This window comes from Polypterus senegalus, chromosome 8, assembly GCF_016835505.1.
Source record: "Polypterus senegalus isolate Bchr_013 chromosome 8, ASM1683550v1, whole genome shotgun sequence".
Lineage (NCBI taxonomy): Eukaryota > Metazoa > Chordata > Cladistia > Polypteriformes > Polypteridae > Polypterus > Polypterus senegalus.
Genome location: NC_053161.1, coordinates 15,236,975 through 15,256,732, shown reverse-complemented (window position 1 = coordinate 15,256,732; position 19,758 = coordinate 15,236,975). Strand labels below are relative to the sequence as shown.

Here is a 19,758-nt window from a genome sequence, read left to right as displayed (position 1 = left end):
TTTAGGCAATTCACAACACAGAGAAGCCGAACATGTTCTCACCGCGATAATATCTCGCACTGCCACCTGGTGGATTCCTCCAGATTTACGTAAAGCTACGCAAGTATAAACACTACAATGCTTGCGTAGCAGGAGCGTCCGCTGCAGCATGCGTCGCGTGAAGTATAACTCCGGCCTAACACTCCTGCCTGGGTTTTAACTATGATGAAAAGTTTTCAACCAGTGGTGCAATTCAAGAGGTTCTGCACATAATTCCTAAAGACTGGATAGAGAGATCAAGTCATTTATTACTTACAAAGAACAAAGTTGCCATTCTGTAAACTTTTTCCAACAAAAACTGCCTGATGTTGCCACAATTAGCAACATGTCTCCTATGTTAATTTAGTGCTCAAGTTTAAAAAAGCATGAATGTGAGAACATAAAAAGAATTACATTTCTGACCCTTATTAAAAAGAAACAAAGTACAGTAAAACCTTGATTATCCGTCACTCGATTAACCATCAGTCTCTGTTAACTGTCAGGACCAAAAAAAAAAAACTATGTACATTGGAAGCATTCTTCCCCAGCACCACAAGTCACACTGCATTTGGAAAACACAGTGTCAGTTACTGCTCCATTAGCTATCTTTTCCCTTATCTGTCACCGCCCCTGTCCAGAACAGATAATAGAAGTTTTACTGTACTTTATAAATAAAATGACAACACCTACAGCATCTAATATTTTTAAGATGACAAAGATTTGAGAAATACCAATTTTGGCTGAAGCAGAATTTTTTTTAATGCATGAGTTTCAAAGTCCTGGAAGGCTATAGGTTTTCAGCCTCAAAATGTGTTTATAGGAAGCCAATTTTGCTGTTAATCTAACTTAATTTCTTAGATAGTACAGTATGTCAGCTTTCTGTAATCCAAGAAATTAACTCTATGAATTCAGCTTCTCAGACATACTGTATTTAGGGAGATACCTGTTGAGTTCACACCGTTTAAAGCATCTGTGTCATGTTAAACTTGATCTTTTTTTATTTTTCATTAAACTTGGTTAGTAAGACTATTTGCCTTACATTTCCTTTCCTATAGACAATTAAGAATGTAGTGTAAACAGAAAAATTCTTCCAAGAGGAATGTTTACAATTGTCAACCTAGATGATTAAATACCACATTCAAAAATAAAAGTAAAAATGGAGTATATTCTAATCGCTTGATGGGTGACTTTTTGTGGTTGGGTATGTCAGATTTGTCGATTAAAAGTCACCAACTTGCTGCACAATGTCAAATTACACAACTAAAATCACAGCCCAGGTCACATTTACCATCTGAGCACAAATCTTCCAGGACAGTCATGCTTGCCCTTTTTCTGACAGCCAATAAGAACAGGTGCTGTTCAAAGAGTTAACAGCTAGGTTCAGCAGCAATCTATCTCCATTATTATTTTTTTCAAATTCTGTTATGGTGTGTAAACTACGAGACATCAAACGGATACCCCAAGAGTTTTTTATTTCTTATATTTTTGTTTGTTCCATTTCTTTGGTAACTCGGGTCTTGGTGAATACTGGCATGTCACCCAAAACACTGTGGTGTTTCTGCTTTGACACGTGTGTCATAGGTTTGCTATCACTGGATTACATAGTATCAGTTGTAAGGTGCAGTGCATCCGGAAAGTATTCACAGCGTATCACTTTTTCCACATTATGTTATGTTACAGCCTTATTCCAAAATTGATTAAATTCATTTTTTTTCCTCAGAATTCTACACATAACACCCCATAATGACAAGATGAAAAAAGTTTACTTGAGGTTTCTGCAAATTTATTAAAAATAAAAAAACTGAGAAATCACATGTACATAAGTATTCACAGCCTTTGCTCAATACTTTGTCGATGCACCTTTGGCAGCAATTACAGCCTCAAGTCTTTGTGAATATGATGTCACAAGCTTGGCACACCTATCCTTGGCCAGTTTCGCCCATTCCTCTTTGCAGCACCTCTCAAGCTCCATCAGGTTGGATGGGATGCGTCGGTGCACAGCCATTTTAAGATCTCTCCAGAGATGATCAATCGGATTCAAGTCTGGGCTCTGGCTGGGCCACTCAAGGACATTCAGAGAGTTGTCCTGAAGCCACTCCTTTGATATCTTGGCTGTGTGCTTAGGGTGGTTGTCCTGCTGAAAGATGAACCGTTGCTCCAGTCTGAGGTCAAGAGCGCTCTGGAGCAGGTTTTCATCCAGGATGTCTTTGTACATTGCTGAAGTCATCTTTCCCTTTATCCTGACTAGTCTCCCAGTTCCTGCCGCTGAAAAACATCCCCACAGCATGATGCTGCCACCACCATGCTTCACTGTGGGGATGGTATTGGCCTGGTGATGAGCGGTGCTTGGTTTCCTCCAAACGTGATGCCTGGCATTCACACCAAATAGTTCAATCTTTGTCTCATCAGACCAGAGAATTTTGTTTCTCATGGTTTGAGAGTCCTTCAGGTGCCTTTTGGCAAACTCCAGGCAGGCTGCCATGTGCCTTTTACTAAGGAGTGGCTTCCGTCTGGCCACTCTACCATACAGGCCTGATTGGTGGATTACTGCAGAGATGGTTGTCCTTCTGGAAGGTTCTCTTCTCTCCACAGAGGACCTCTGGGTTCTTGGTCACGTCCCTGACTAAGCCCCTTCTACTCCGATCGCTCAGTTTAGATGGCCGGCCAGCTCTAGGAAGAGTCCTGGTGGTTTTGAACTTCTTCCACTTACGGATGATGGAGGCCACTGTGCTCCTTGGGACCTTCAAAGCAGCAGAAATTTTTCTGTAACCTTCCCCAGATTTGTGCCTCGAGACAATCCTGTCTCGGAGGTCTACAGACAATTCCTTTGACTTCATGCTTGGTTTGTGCTCTGACATGAACTGTCAACTGTGGGACCTTATATAGACAGGTGTGTGCCTTTCCAAATCATGTCCGATCAACTGAATTTACCACAGGTGGACTCCAATTAAGCTGCAGAAACATCTCAAGGATGATCAGGGGAAACAGGATGCGCCTGAGCTCAATTTTAAGCTTCATGGCAAAGGCTGTGAATACTTATGTACATTATTTTTAATAAATTTGCAAAAACTTCAAGTAAACTTTTTTCACGTTGTCATTATGGGGTGTTGTGTGTAGAATTCTGAGGAAAAAAATTTAATTTAATCCATTTTGGAATAAGGCTGTAACATAACAAAATGTGGAAAAAGTGATGCGCTGTGAATACTTTCCGGATGCACTGTATGTAATATTGGCAGGAGTGTGTTGCCGACTGCTTCCCACTGGCTAAGATTAAGTAAACGAAGGCTACACCTGAAAATCGGTGGAAAAATCCTCTAATGTGACATGGGCTTAGGTGAGGAGGATTGAATTGCTCTCATTTCAAAAACAATTTAGTCTGAAAAATATGTTACGATCATTGAGGACCAGAACTCTTGAGAAGCACTTCATGTTGCCAACTCCAGGTAATGTATGCACAGATTTCACTAACTGGCCTGGATAAAGCAACATCATTAGGTTGAGTACTTTGAGTACTTGAGTGTCTCAGGCCACAGAAAGGTTATTCTGACCGAACTCCTGCTAGGGAAAAAAAGAAGCCAGAGTACATCTCTAAAACAGAGAGGCAGAAAGTAACTGGGGGTGCGCTCTTTAAAGGGTACTAAGCTCTGGCTCTCTCCATGGGTGCCCAATTATTTCATTTTTAAAGAAAATACATTTTTACTACCAAAATGGATGACTGTCTGTTAGCCTCAGGATATTAGGAGAAGCCCTCTTCATACAGTATACAACTGCCTAAATGTGTTTAGACCTTTGATGACACAAACTACTTGTCTCCCAGGTTGCACTGTGAGTCGATGGGATCAGTTTGCACAACGTAAGAAACACTAATTACTCAAGTTAACAGTTAAAGTGCAACATTACCACATAATATTACAGTTTGTCCAGGTCTGAATCATCTGCTATCTCCAAATGACGGCATTTTTTCAATCCTTATGTTTTTATATTCTTAAATACACAGTGAATCAACTTATTATAGCCATCTTTGGTTTGGTTAATAATTAACACAATTAAAAGGTAACGAACACTGAAAATCCTAAACTTAGTTCAAAACAACAGTGCCCAATACATACCTGTCTTTTAAGTCCAGTAGACTGTGTAGGTGCATTCTCCTCAAACTTAGCCAAAAGTTGCGTTGCCATAGACTTTACTTTGTTTTGATTTCCTATTGAGGCATCAATTCTCCGCTCAGTGAGTGCACTAACAAGAGTTGGCCTTTCATCATGGCAGCTACGAGAGACTTCCTCCTGCCGTTGACAGGCAATAAAGGTAACAAGAAAATAGAAGGAATAATTTCAAAAAGCCAGTCGAGAGCAAAACATGTTTTCATTTTAAATAAATAAAGGATGGCTATGAAAGGAAACACATACACTACCAGACAATTCTGAAAATGCAATACACATTAATGCATAACAAAAATGTATTTAAAATATTGAAATTATAATGAAGGAATTATATACTTGTAACAATTCGTCTCAAGCACTAGCCTGAGGTTAATGCTACCACTATTCTGACCTAGCTAAAAGGCAGATGATAAAAGGATAGGCCAATATCACACCTTAATAAATTTCCCGTATCGTCTTTATTCTAATAAAACAGTTCCTTAATATCAATGTATTTATAGGTCACTGCACACCATAGTCCATATTTATCCTTGCAGTCCATCAAATAAACAACAAATAGAAAAACAATCCCTTACACATGGATCGCCCCGCCCGAACCTAAGTAACCCTTAATTTGCAGTGCCACACACATATATAAGTATCTACACATCAACAGTTTTCATTCCTCCAAATCCTGTTCCAGAGATAATAAATAGATCCGCAGAATAGTCCACTGTAATACTCCCGCAACTGCTGGCGAGCTGATGAGGTGTCCTGAAAATAGCGGACTATATAAACAATCTCCTCTTCGTCATAAAAGACATACATTCAGACTTGCGCCATGATTAAAGTATAGTACGTCCATTTTTGATAGCGCACCCGAGTCCGTAGGTAATAGCGGAACGATCGATTCCCAGGTACTAAAGAGAAGACCATCCACCTTCTGACAGGACTTCAGGACAGTTCTTCTTTCTCCTCTTGTCCCTCAAAGACGGCGCGCTTTATGCAAATGAATCCCCGAACCAACCGGAAGTTCCACCTCTGGGGTACCGCTGTCAATCTCTGTCAGAAGACTAACCCCCCAACAACTGATCGACAGCAGAAAACATTAGCTTTATGTGGCAGCGCTACATACTTATCCACAATTTCATATAGCACCCTCCTATAGTAAACATCATACCAAGGCACAGAGTATGGCTTATTACATATACTTTTTGCAGCTGGAGAAGTGTCAAGTTAAATGACTTTCTAGGGACACACAGTGAACTGGCAGTGAGGACTGAACTGACAATCTTATAGTTTAAAGTTCATTCCCTCCGTCATTATAATAATCATGAAGAACAGAAATTATTGTATTTTATTTGCTAGGAATCATCTGGAGGATTTCCTAAGACGCTTGGGAGTATGTTCTACTCACAGATATGACAGAGTGAAGCTTTTTGGATGATACAAATTTCACTGTGTCTGCTATAAAGCAAACACAGAACTCTACAATAAGAGAATTGTATCAATATTTAAACATCATGATGTTTATGTGGAGATGCTTTACTACCTCTGGACATGGATGACTTGTCAAAACTAAAGAAAACATGAATTCGCCTGGTATTAGAAAAATCATGAGGAGAATGCCTGAAAACACATCTACTAGCCAAAGCTGAATACCGTTAAATCACGTAACAAGACAAATATCCAAAACACAAAAGCAAATCCATATCATAATGGTTGAAAAGGAACAAAATTAAAGTTTTGGACAGGCCTAGTCAAAGTGTAGACATAAATTCACCAGGGATCCTGGGAAAGAACATGAAACAATCTACTCATTCCTTACAACCTACCTGCGTCTCTAAAATAAGGGAGTTATGCAAGAAATAGTGGACAAAATTGCTCACTAGCAATGTGAAAACCTGATATTGAATGATAGGATCTGTTTGGTTGTAGTCACTACATATAAGTGACTATTATCTAATATTAAGTTTTAGATGAAAACCAACAAACAATGATTGTCATAAATTTTTAATATGAGAAATCAGGAAAAGGATGTTTTCACTGTACTGAGGTTTCTCTTTGGGTGTTAAAGGGATTTAAATGTCACTATATAGAGAGACCCCTCTGTAAATTAAGGGCTAAGTAACCAAACAATGGAGATTACTGCTATTGTCTCTTTTCCAACTAGGGACAACGTGCAGATTTAACCTTTCTACTTTATATCCTGTGGTATGTACAATACTTCACAGCTTTCCAAATGCATAAACGGAATTATCTCCTTGCTGTGTAAACAGCAAGAAGACAGATGAAATTAGATCTTTGAATGAAACCCATAATGTCTTTTCTGGACAGTTTTCATGACAAAATAACTTGGAGGAGTCATGAGAGCCCCTAGACAAGCACATCAAAATGTAGTACACAGAGTTTTCATATTAACTCACAGGCTACATGCAATGGCAATTTAACAAAAAAGGTTAGAAAAAAAATATATATTTGAAGTTTATTTCACTTCCTTTTGACTAAAACTTCAAGGTAAAACATATAAACCTAGATTACTTCCTATGCTTAATATACACATTGTTACAAACTATATGAAACATCAATTTAGCCATGTTAGCCATTATGGATGCAATGAGAAGTCACGTGAAATGACATATTTTATTAGTTAACTACAAAGATTACAATATGCAAGCTTTTGAGGCTGCTCAGGCCTTTTCTTCAGGCTAGATGTAAAAGGCATTAATAATTTAACAAAAACTAGTTTTTTTAATATGCAGATAAAACTACTTACATCTTCTGACTGACTTGTCTTTCTGCGTTTACCTGATCCATCAACCTCCTTGTCTTTTTTATCCTGAAAGAGACAAAAGGGGAAAAAATACAATTAACTGTTTAATAAGCCAGATGCAAAAGTTATCTGAACATGCCGGGAAACTAATATCACAAAGACTCACCTACCAATCCTTAAATCACTTAAACATTAGCAACAAGGCTACCAGTTGACCATGCACCAAATGTAAATGCAATAATAATAAAATTAAATGTATATTATACCATATAGTCCAACTACTGACTTTTAAAAAGAAGTTTTTTCCTAAACTTTCTTACCAAAGACCTTAACATCAACATCAGTTCTGTCTCTATTTTGAGATGGGTTTGGGAGAAGGGACACTTCACTGAAAGATGCTTTACAAACTGCCGCAAACACCACTAGAGATTAGGGCTGGGTATCATCATTGATGTCCCAAATGAATTTGAATCCAATTCACAATACCCCAATCCAATTAGTTATCGATTTTACCTTGACTGAATTACCGTACAATGAATATATTTGAAGTACTGGCATTTTTAGAAATTGCTTTGCCATGCACAGAGAACATTAATATAATGTGACAAATGTCAGTAACACTTTATTTGAAGGGTGCCTACATAACATATGCATAAACAAGGAAGAAATACTTGATTAGTAAAGAACAGATAACTTTGGTATTTGGAAGATGTGTAACAAATATCATTGCTCTTTATTACAAAAACATTTTTTTCACTGTACTGTACTACACTAATTCAAAATTTACAATAATTTTACTAACAAATGTATCGTCGCATGAGAGTCCATGCATATTACGGGGTGCGTCTTGTTTAAATACAATGCAATAGCATCTACTTTAAAAAACATCTATATCTTTATTTGAATAATATTAGATAGATAGATAGATATATAGATAGATACTTTATATTATTATAAAATAATCAAATACTGTTCTATAATAATGTTATTCAATAACCCATTTGTGTTTTATGATTCTCCATGTAGACACCCTTCAACTAAACTGCCAAATTTATTCCCCTGTTGGAGATTTAGACTATTCTTAAATTAGTCAAAATTAAAGATACAGCAGGAAGTCTTTCTATAATTCTACAAGTTACCCATACTACATTTTCAGTTGCTCACCTGTAGCTGTCACACTAGTCAGTCTCAAAAAGTGTCCTAAAAGTCATCAGACAAAAAGGCATTTTAAATTGAGGGTCTAGAGCTGATGCTTGTTGACAGCAGCTTGAATGAATGGCACATAAAAGAAAAAGAACTGGCCATTGTGACTAATAATGCTGCTATTATGGAGTTGCTTCAAATCGGCTGCTCTTTTTACACGCTCATTTTTATATTGCAGGATGTTCTGAAAATTCCAATAATTGTCCGCCTGCTTGCCAGGTAAGGCAAGTTGTAGAGTCGCTTATCTTTCTACATATTCTGTTATTATTTGGACATGAGGCAAGTTAAACAGAAGCCTGGAGCTAAATGCCATCTCCAAGGAAGATTGTTTAGTCTTTACTTGTTTGGATGTCAACTAAGACAACGCTTCTGGGTGACATCATGGTTAAGTTAGTCATCTTCCAAACTGCTATATCTTAACACAGGGTCACAAAGCCACGATCCGCTGGAGCCAATCCCATCCAACACAGGGCGCAAGGCAGGAATAAATCCCGGGCAGGGCGCTAGCCCACCACAGGGCACACACACCCAACACACTAGGGACAATTCTGAAGCACCAATACACCTAACCTGCCTGTCTTTGGACTGTGGGAGGAAACCCACGCAGACATGGGGAGAACATGCAAACTCCACACAGGGAGGACCCGGGAAGCGACCCAGGTATCCTTACTGTAAGGCAGCTGTGCTACGACTACGCCACCATGCTGCCCATCATGGTCAAGTGATTTCCCAAATTTGTTGTGTTAAAACAATAATTAACTTCTGAGCTGCACAGCTCACATATGACTTTTCTTTTATCCAGTTCTTCATTATGCACCGTCTGAATCCAAAGGATGTACACACATCAGATTTAAGTGTCCAAGACGCTGATTTCAGTAAAAGAGGACACGCCATTTTATGCAAAGTAGTACAGTGATCCCTCGCTATATCGCACTTCAAGTTTCACGGCTTCACTCTATCGCAGATTTTAAATGTAAGCATATCTAAATATATATCACAGATTTTTTGCTGGTTCGCGGATTTCTGCGGACAATGGGTCTTTTCATTTATGGTACAGTTGCTTTGCCCAGTTGATTTCATACAAGAGACTCTACTGCAAGATGGCCGAGAAGCTACCCAATCAGACACGTATTACATATTAAATAAAACTCCTCAATGATATACGATATTCTTCCCATGTGGCGCTTTGCATACTTGAAAGCCCAGCAGCACATATTGATTTTTGATTGTTTGCTTGTCTCTGCCTCTCTCAATCTGTCTCTCTGACATTCTCTGTTCCTGACGGAGGGGGTGTGAGCAGAGGGGCTGTTTACAAAGAGGCTGTTTGCCTAGAGGATACGGACGCTCCTCTAAAAAATGCTGAAAGAATATCTTCACATTGCTGCCTTCCTTGTAGCTGCTTTGTCCGGCTGTGCCTCACATACTTAAAAGCCCAAAAAGCCCTATTGATTTTTGATTGTTTGCTTTTCTCGCCATCTCTCTCTCTCTGACATTCTCTGCTCCTGACGTGCACTTTGAAGGGGTAAGATATGTTTGCATTCTTTTAATTGTGAGACGGAACTGTCATCTCTGTCTTGTCATGGAGCACAGTTTAAACATTTGACTAAAGGGTGTTATTTCATGTCTAGAGGGCTCTAATAATGTTAGAAAATGTATTTAGACGGTCGTAAACAGGTTTTCTATGCTCTAACTGCGGAAATATTCGATTTATAAATAAAGAATCCTACTTCGCAGAAATTCATTTATCGCAGCAGAGTCTGGAACGGAGTACACGAGGGTTGACTGCATTTTTTTTCCCCGTAGAAAGCCTTAACACATTAGCACCCTCTACTGGATTGGACGTCAAAAAACGAATATAAATAAAAATCTACATACATTGTATGGTAATTGAGCAGGAGAATGATTCACAAGAACGATCTTAAGACATTAAGAATCAATATTGAATTGTTTAAATGATTAATTGGAAAACCAGTACAGTAAAACCTTGATTATCCATCACTTGATTCGCTTTCAGTCTCTGTTAACTTCCAGGGCCAAAAAAAAAAAAAAAAAACACATTGTGCACGCCAGCACCTATTACTGTACTACTACTGCCGTGCTGTACACTGCTAGGTATTTACACTGAACAACTCTTGTGCTAGCACGTAGTGTTTTTCCCCAGCACCACATGTCATACTGCATTTTCAAATCAGTGTCAATTATATACCTTCAGTTTTAATAGTGTTTCATAGCTATTCTCTTTTGTTATAATTAACCTACTATACATTGTTATGACTGATAAACATATAATAGGTATAGAATACAATCACCTCCTATGAAATATTCCCATTTTTTTTGCTTTACAGCCTTAAAAGAAAATACAAAAACCAATATTTTTTTCCAGTTTTATTTACTCAATGCAATCTATATACATCGAAGTGAAAGATATGAGAGCTACAGTTCAGAAGAATTTTAACAAATAAAAAAAGACATACTGAGATTAATAAAGGATCACCTCCCCTCCTAAACAATATTTGTAAACTTAATCAGGTGCAAGTAACAACCATTTCCATTGCAGACTATGGTTACTGGCTTCCACCTGTGATCAACTGTAATCAGTGTGATTAGTGAAGCATAAAAACAGCTGTTCCTGGAGCATTCCCTTGTTTGGTAGTGCAACTGACAGCAAACAACTGACTATGGGTGGCAAGCCACTTTCAAAAGATCTCAGGGATAGAGTTGTGGACAGACATAAGGCAGGAGATGGATACAAAAAAAATCTCAAAGGTTTTATCAATCTCAAGGAGCACAGTAAAGTCCAAAATAAAAAAGTGTCAAGTGTTTGGTACTACTAGGACCCTCCCTGGATTTGGCTGTCCCTCCAAACTGGATGGAAGAAAAGGAGAAAACTGGCAAGAGAGGCTACCAAGAGGCCAATGGCCACTTTGAAGAAGTTACAGTATTTTATGGCAAAGAGTGGTCATTGTGTGCACGCGACAACAATTGCACAAGCGCTCCACAATTGTAGCTTGTTCAGGAGGGTCGCAAGGAAAAAGCAACTTCTCAAGAAAGGCCACATTAAGGCTCGCTTGAGAATTGCCAGAATGCACTTGAAGATTCTGATGCCAAGTGGAAAAAGGTCTGTCAGATGAGACCAAAATCGAACTATTTGGCCTCAATCCCAAATGGTACACCTGGCGGAAATCCAATGCAGTTCACCATCAACAACACACCAGACCTACAAGTAAAGCATGGAGGTGGCAGCATCCAGTTGTGGGGGTGTCTCTCTGCTGCAGGGCCTGGGGGTCTCGTTAGTGTAAAAGGAAAAATGGAAGGGGGAAAATATTGTCAAATTCTTGAGGAAAACCTGCTACCCTCTGCGAGAAAGATGAAGATGGGCAGAATGTTCACCTTTCAACACGACAATGACCTGAAGCACACAGCAAAATGGATAACACAGTGGCTGAAGGAGAAAAAAGGTAATGTCCTCGTGTGGCCCAGTCAGAGCCCAGACCTAAATCCCATTGAAAATCTGTGGAAAGATTTGAAGATGGAAGTCCACCAACGCTCACCATCCAATTTGACTGAACTTGATCAGTTCTGTAAAGAAGAGTGGGAAAATATTGCTTAATCTAGATGTGCGAAGCTGATAGAGAAGTATCCCAACAGACTCAAGTCTGTCATTAAAGCAAAAGGTGGTTACAAAAAAATATGGGCATTGAGTGGTGATCCTTTATTAATCTCAGTCAAAACAATGTCTTGTTTTTGATTTTTTATAATTTTTCTGAACTGTAGCTGTCATATCTTTCACTTGGATGTTATAGGTTGCATTGAGTACGTAAACCTGGAAAGAAATATTTTGTGTGTGTGTTTTCATTTAAAGCTGTAAACCAAAAATATGGGAATATTTCAAAGGGGGTGATTCTTTTCTATAACCACTGTATGCATGTGGTGTTGGAATTGTCACAAAAAATGTGAAATTGTTAAACATTTAAGAAAAATGGTGGAATTACTTCAAGCATTGCTTCAGTTTATGGAGTAGGAAGAATAATAGTGAATGTTATAAAGCAAGCACACAGCAGAAGAGTACAAAATGAACGTGATTAAGGTACATATTTTTACTGATAAGCACGAACAGTTTCAGTTTAGTCTCAATGAAAAGAAATCTATTTATTTTTCATGACATTTATAAGAATATATAGTAGAAAATACCCATTATAATAGGCCACCTAGGCAAACCCTTAAAGGAAGAAGAAAACTGGTGTAAATACAACATAGTAACAGATTACAAAATAAAAACACAGCCGTTAATCATATTTCTTTTAATAGGGACATCATCCTTTTTTTCATAATACTTTTATGCTGTTTATTTCACCCGTAGTAGTTGCTAATCTGAAACATTTTATACTTTAAAGGAAGAAAAAAATATACTATTATTATCATCATTTTAAGTACCTTTGGATTCCTCTTTCTGGAGATACTTTGTCCAAGTTTGCTTAAAAAGGAAATAGGAGACTTGGTATTGGATATCCAGGCTGCCTTGTCTTCTGGACTCAAATTATGATTATCTTTATATAAAAAAAAAAAAGAAAAAAGTTTACAAAAAAGAAAAATATGTATATAAAAAAGGACAAACAAACTTTACATAAAGACAAATGTTAATTTTTAAGAAGACAAATGCTGCATTTGATAAAAATACAATGACTAACATGTTATACACAATTCTGCTCAAGTTCAGCCTTGCAAATTGTTCTAACTCACTTGCTTAATTAGAAGAAGACCACTTTATTTAATTCCATGCTTTTCATTCTGCCACGTCAGGTTCTTGGACTTTTCCGAGAATATCATCCAAATGATTTGTGGACTGGCATGGATTACTAATTCTCATTCCTTCACTTCCATATCTTTTCAGAAATTGCATTAAGTCAGACACTCCTCGATGAACATACACAGGTGTAGATGAGAATAAATTAAGATGGTGAACTGCTGGTTGCTTAACCATTTACATCTTAGATTTGGTGAGCATGTGTTTAAGAAAGTACGAAGCAATTACAGGGTTGAATAAAGTTGTTTAAGTCTAAAAGATGCAATTAAGGGTTGACAATCTTGACAAATGAACTAACTAAAATGAAAACTAAAATGAAGAACAAAAATGTTTAACTAAAAAATATTTAGTCAAGAAATTCAGTAGGAACAAAAACATGGAGACACTGTGGACATTAAGGACTCCTGGTAAACATAGTCAACTCCAACATACTGTACTTCTTATGACAGCTAATGAGATTGAGACTTGATAATCGAAGTTTCTGGTTTTCAAATCAGATGCTTCACTGTGAGGTGCTTCAGTAAGACTAACAAAATAAAATAATACAAATACAACTCTTTGATTTAAAAACATAGATAAAGAAAAGAACTTGCTAGGAACAATCAGTTTATCCAGTAAACAGTCTTTGGGACAAAGAAGTCTTCTGTAAGACAATAATATCATTTAACTCTTTGATGCAAGAAAACGTTCTATTGAGACATATCAAAGCTTTGATGTATTAAAACTGATCCAAAGAGTCTCTCTTATAACTTCAAGAATGTGACAGCAATATAATTTTAACTCTTTAATACAGAAATGTTGATATCAATTTGTTTATTTAGTCAAATCCTGATTATCTTATAAAAACTCTCTTTGGGAAAGGGATTTGAATCTGGTTGGGCAATGCTTCAGAGAACCATACTGTCGCCTCCCAGAATATTATAATTAAAATATAAAATTGGTCCGAGTATGCATCATAATTACTTTACTTAAAAAAAACCTGAAAGCTTTCTAATTTACTGGAGATTTTACAATACAAATTAAAATTTTAAAAAAGAAGCCTGAAATTTTAACATTGAAAATGTTTACAGGTAAATTTTATTATTGGTACATTATTTTTAAAGAATAGTGAATGCACAAGCAGAATGCAGCACAGAACACAATAATGGGTTGAAGAGAAAAGGAATGAAGGGTGGAAAAGCTGGAGTGTATTGTATTACATTCAGTGCATGGAGTACAAAAAGTAGGCTCATAAAAGACGCAAATGTCTCAGGGTTAGTCTGTAGTTGTAAAGATAGATGCCTCCGTTGGCTAATGTGTTTGTGTTAGCAAAGCTAAAGGTTTTATAAAAAAAAAAAGAAAGCATACAGAGACTCGCTATAAACAAAAAGAAAGGGATTGTGGCCAAACATTAAGCCAAAGTGAACATGTGTGCAAATTAAACAAAGTATTTGGTATACGAGCAACTTGGGTCTTTGACCGACAAATGAAAAATATGGAAAGCTGATAAAGGAGGTTTGACAATGTACTTGCAATCTGGGCATATCTAAATAATTAGTAATTATCCCATTGTCTTTGTATAATTTGTTAAAAAAATGCATTTCAATTTTTATATTCATAGCAGTTACTGAGATTTCCTTTGGAACCTAATATTAACATTTATATAAAGTAAAAGGAATTTTTTACCTTGTAACACCTTAAAGTGGTGTTATTTATGGTACAGCTGATTAGCCACAAAAAGCTGACCAACTACACTGTGTCAAGTTGGATACAAAAGTTTTGGAAATATACTCAGCAAAAAAAGAAACGTACTCTGACTTTCAACTGTTTTTACTTTCAGTAAACGTAATGTGTAAATATTTGTATGAACACTAAAAGAGTCAACACCATAAGACATAAACTAAAAATGTTTCACAATGTGTCCCTGAATGAAGGGAGGCTCAAAATCAAAAGTACCAGTCAGTATCTGGTGTGGCCACCAGCTGCTTGAAGTACTGCAGTGCATCTCCTCCTCATGGACTGGACCAGATTTGTCAGTTCTTGCTGTGAGATGTTACCCCACTCTTCCACCAAGGCACCTGCAAGTTCCTGGACATTTCTGGGGGGAATGGCCCTAGCCCTCACCCTGCGATCCAACAGGTCCTAGACGTGCTCAATTCCTTCGACGATAAACACGAATCCGTCCATCACCCCTGGTGAGACAAAACCGTGACTCATCAGTGAAGAGCACTTTTTGCCACTCCTGTCTGGTCCAGCGAAGGTGGGTTTGTGCCCATAGGCGGCATTGATGCTGCTGATGTCTGGTAAGGACCTGCCTTACAACAGGCCTACAAGCCCTCAGTCCAGCCTCTCTCAGCCTATTGCGGACAGTCTGAGCACTGATGGAGGGATTGTGTGTTCCTGGTGTGACTCGGGCAGTTGTTGTGGCCATCCTGTACCTGTCACGCACGTGTGATATTCAGATGTACTGATCCTGTGCAGGTGTTGTTACACGTGGTCTTCCACTGCAAGGATGATCAGCTGTCCTTCCTGTCTCCCTGTAGCGCTGTCTTAGGCGTCTCACAGTGTGGACCTGGCAATTTATTGCCCTAGCCACATCAGCAGTCCTCATGCCTCCCTGCAGCATACCTAATGCACGTTCACGCAGATGAGCAGGGACCCTGGGCATCTTTCTTTGGGTGTTTTTTTACAGTCGGTAGACAAGTCTCTTTAGTGTCCTATGCGTTTTTAGAACTGTGACCTTAAATGCCTACTTTCTGTAAGCTGTTAAGGTCTTAACGACCATTCCACAGGTGCATGTTAATTAATTGATTATGGTTAATTGAACATGCATGGAAAACATTGTTTAAACCCTTTACAAATGAAGATCTGTAAAGTTATTTGGATTTTTAAAACATTATTGTTGAAATAAACAGTCCTGAAAAAGGGACGTTTCTTTTTTTGCTGAGTATATCAAAAAACTTAAATTACTTACATTTTTAAAATCAATGTTTTTCTTGTCCACCTGATGGCAGCATACTATTAGCACTACAGAATTTTCATGGAAATTAAAATCTCCGCAGAGGCGGAGACATGCCGATTTTTTCTTTGAGGATTTGTCATTGTGTAGTTGTTGCGTAATTTCAACAAGCAATGGGGAATGTGCAATATCTTACACCAAATACTTGAACAGTTTCTCAGCCTCATCCCATAACTACACACACTTCCACATTGCAAAGGAAGGGAATAATCAGAATTGTAAAATCAATACTCCATTTTTGGAATGGTCTTTCTGGTTGTCGTGCCACCTGAAGAAACTGAATGTTAAATTTTATGGAAGAATTACAATATTATCATTTAATTGCCTTGTTCTATGGCAATACCTGACACAGATGTACTTTGAGATTTGTTTATTTAAATAAAATGTGTGGGTAGTATTGAAGCTACATTACAGATCTTATACATTTGGAACCAGAATAGATACCACCAGCAAAAAATGTAGCCTATTAGGAGTACCTCAGATCTGGAACATAATGTGTGTAATATTGTATTAGTACATAAAAACACACCTATAATGGATGACCACATAAAAAACAAACAGAATTCTTGTGAGGCATGAACTGCAGAAACCTAACACACTGGCAACAACAGAAAGGAAACAAATTAAAACCAAGTCAGAATCACACAAACAAGACACATTACTAATCAATATTTTGAGGCTAGCATACTACATTCCATTTAAAGGCACTACCACCAGTTATACTGAAAAATATTTTACTGAGAAGATACAAGAGCAGAAAACCCAGCTAGCTAATGTTACTGCTGCTGGATCATGATGCCGTGAAGAATACATTTCTGGGGCCTCTATGAGGTTCTAACAAACTATTCAACATCAAGGACAATCTACACCAATGGAGGGAAAACATATATCTTGACTGTATACATTATTATTGAGAGGTGGAACAGGATGCAAAACACAGAGGGTACCAATATTGCTGGTATTTAAGTATGAGGTTTTCCTTGAAAAAATCTAAATAAAAAGAAGATGGTTAAGTGTATGATGTTTTCACAAGAACATCTTTTAATGTAATATTTAAACAGGTAAAATGTCAGCTTTTTTAATATAAACACAAAGCACAGACATGTCTGACATTTTCAAAGCACAAGCATTGAATTGTTAAACTGTATTGAGGTCTCATATGACAATTTTAAGAAGTAAAAAAAAAATTAAGAGCTTAATGAACAAATAAATGAATCATGAAAATGAATAATGCACACCAAGCAGCAGAAAGCTGGCATGTAGAGTAGATGTAATATCTGATTGCTATGGATGTACTGGACAGAATTACTTACCCAGTGAAAACGGCATGTAAAGGAATAGATAACACAGAATGTAAAAGGCAAAAAGTAGCCCCTACCACAACTACTCCATATCACATGTTATGCAGTACATGATTTAATTTAGGTAAAACTATATATAAAATCACTAGGAAGCATATTACAATGTTTTTCAAACATTGGCAGTAATTACCACACAGCTTATACCAGTCTCCATGAACAAAAAGAGTAGACTGCCCAAAGAAAATGGGAAAAGCCACAGGTGAAAAAATCCATCTACTTTAACACGCTCTCTTCTACTGAAATGCAGGATAAAAACAGCTTTCATGTCCCTCCCAATCCCCAAGTTTTTATATCAGTTATGTGGTAAGCTGCATTACCAGTCGTTTTATTTTCTTTTGAGTTTGCATTTTTGCTTGGCAGGTGAATTGAGCTTACCAAAGACATGAATAGAGTCTGTCGTGAATGATTTACAGCTATGATGTTGTGTTGCCTCATCCCGTTTACTATTCTGTCTTGTCCTTGTGCATTTACCATATTTTATGACTTGTCACGTTAAGATGAGTAGTTTGCCACCTTAATGTTTCATTTGTAACACTTTCCAAGTTGCGGAAGTCCATGATCAAACCTAAGTATATACAAGTGGAATCCCATTATAATGAAACTCACAGGACCATAAAAATATTTTGTTATAACCAAACTTTTGTTACAACAAATATGGGGAAAATATGTATAGTATTGTGATTGGGACTGCCGGCGATTCGCCATGTCTAATGGGAGTGATGCAAGGACAGCTCCGTAGCTGCTCTGCTGCATCTGGTAAACAGTAAACCAAGGGCAAAGCAATTGGTTGTCCACCGCAGGATCACGGTTACCATGTACCATGTTTGTCACACAATGTTTAACATTTAATACTTTTATCTGCTCTTCCTTACTAACCCAGCCACAGGGGATGCACAAACCAGTGCCTTTCTTCATGCGAGTCCCAAGCCCGGATAAATGGGAAGGATTAGACAGGAAGGGCATCCGGTGTAAAATTTTGCCAAATCAATATAAGGACAACAATTTTGGATGATCCGCTGTGGCAACCCCTAACGAGAGCAGCTGAAAGAAAAAGATGATCTGCTTTTCCTTACTCTTTCCTGATCTGTCTCCTTCAGACTGCATCTACCACTGTGGTGATTTCAAGCTGTTGGTGTTCTTCTAATCTGAAAATGGGAGCTAAAGCAGGACAATCCTGCCACGGCTAATAACAGCTCCTATTCTGAATGAAGTCTTGAGACTGTGCCTGCCTTCTCTATACAGTAATAAAGCTCCTATTCTGAATGAAGTCTTGAGACTGTGCCTGCCTTCTCTATACAGTAATAAAGTACCTGTATTTTCTTTGAAAACCTGGACTCATCTTTGTTTCTCTTGTGCAACTCTGTAAGCCAAGTTTGACAATACCTGTATAAAAAAGCAGCACTTCTTAAACTGCAAAAAGTAATTTATTTGGAAATGATTTTAGTTGTATTTTTTAAATGGAAATATAGGTGTGAACACAAAATGAAAATGAGATGATAAACAAGACCGGAATTTATTTATTTATTTTTAACAGAAATACAGGTATGTATACAGAATGAAAATTAGGTGTTATATGTCATTTTTTAAAAAACAGAAGTACAGGTTTATTATATATACATACACATATATAGACACACATATCTACAGTATACTAATAAAAGAAAAAGCCCTCACTGACTCACTTACTCACTGACTCATCACTAATTCTCTAACTTCCTGTGTAGGTAGGAGGCTGAAATTTGGCAGGCTCATTCCTTACAGTTTACTTACAAAAGTAGGGCAGGTTTCATTTCGAAATTCTACGCGTAATGGTCATAACTGGAACCTATGTTTCGTCCATATACTATAATAGACTTCTGCTCGATAGCCGTGGGAGGCGGAGTTACGCCCCATCGTAATTTAGTGCCTGCCCATATAAGGCCGTCCGTCAGCGGCAATCCAATAGAAACACCGCCGCTAAATATTCACGGTTGAAGGACTGTGCTTATGCAGACGAAGATGAGATGGTCAGGGTGGTGTTTGGCACAAACTCAGCGAAACTGCGAGAGAAACTTTTAAGTGCCGGGTCTTAGCTAACATTAAATACAGCTGTGGACATAGCACGAGATGGCACCAACACAGCTGGGAACCTTCGATGCATGTACACCGAGCGGCTCATGTGAAATGACGCAGTGCACAGACAAAAAGCAACAGTTCCAAAGAGTGCTGAACAAAAACCGAATTACACAATTGAGAAGGCAGCAAAAAAATATGAAGTGTGTGACACATACAAACATATTCATAAGTGAAGTTACTGCGGAAATAAAGCACACGGTGGAAAAAGTCAATGTCCCGCTAAAGGAAGACAGTGTAAAAAAAAAACCCGTGCATGCAGTGTGTCAGGTCTCAGGAAGACGAGCTGCTTATTGATGCAGTAAGAAACGAATTGATGAATGAAACCTGTTATCTTTACAACGATTCAC

The 19,758-nt window shown here is 37.7% G+C and overlaps 1 protein-coding gene across 23 annotated transcripts in view; it reads right to left on the bottom strand.

Annotated features, from left to right (window-relative positions):
* LOC120533808 (protein-methionine sulfoxide oxidase mical3a-like) overlaps window positions 1-19,758 on the bottom strand; it is a 457,937-nt gene that overhangs the window by 183,352 nt on the left and 254,827 nt on the right. For all 23 annotated transcript variants that reach the window (XM_039760805.1, XM_039760806.1, XM_039760797.1 and 20 more), the window contains 3 exons: window positions 12,568-12,680; window positions 6,934-6,996; window positions 4,128-4,301 (listed from right to left, as the gene is read on the bottom strand). In XM_039760805.1, coding sequence (XP_039616739.1) covers window positions 4,128-4,301; window positions 6,934-6,996; window positions 12,568-12,680 — 350 coding nt within the window. The remainder of the gene's footprint in view (window positions 1-4,127; window positions 4,302-6,933; window positions 6,997-12,567; window positions 12,681-19,758) is intronic.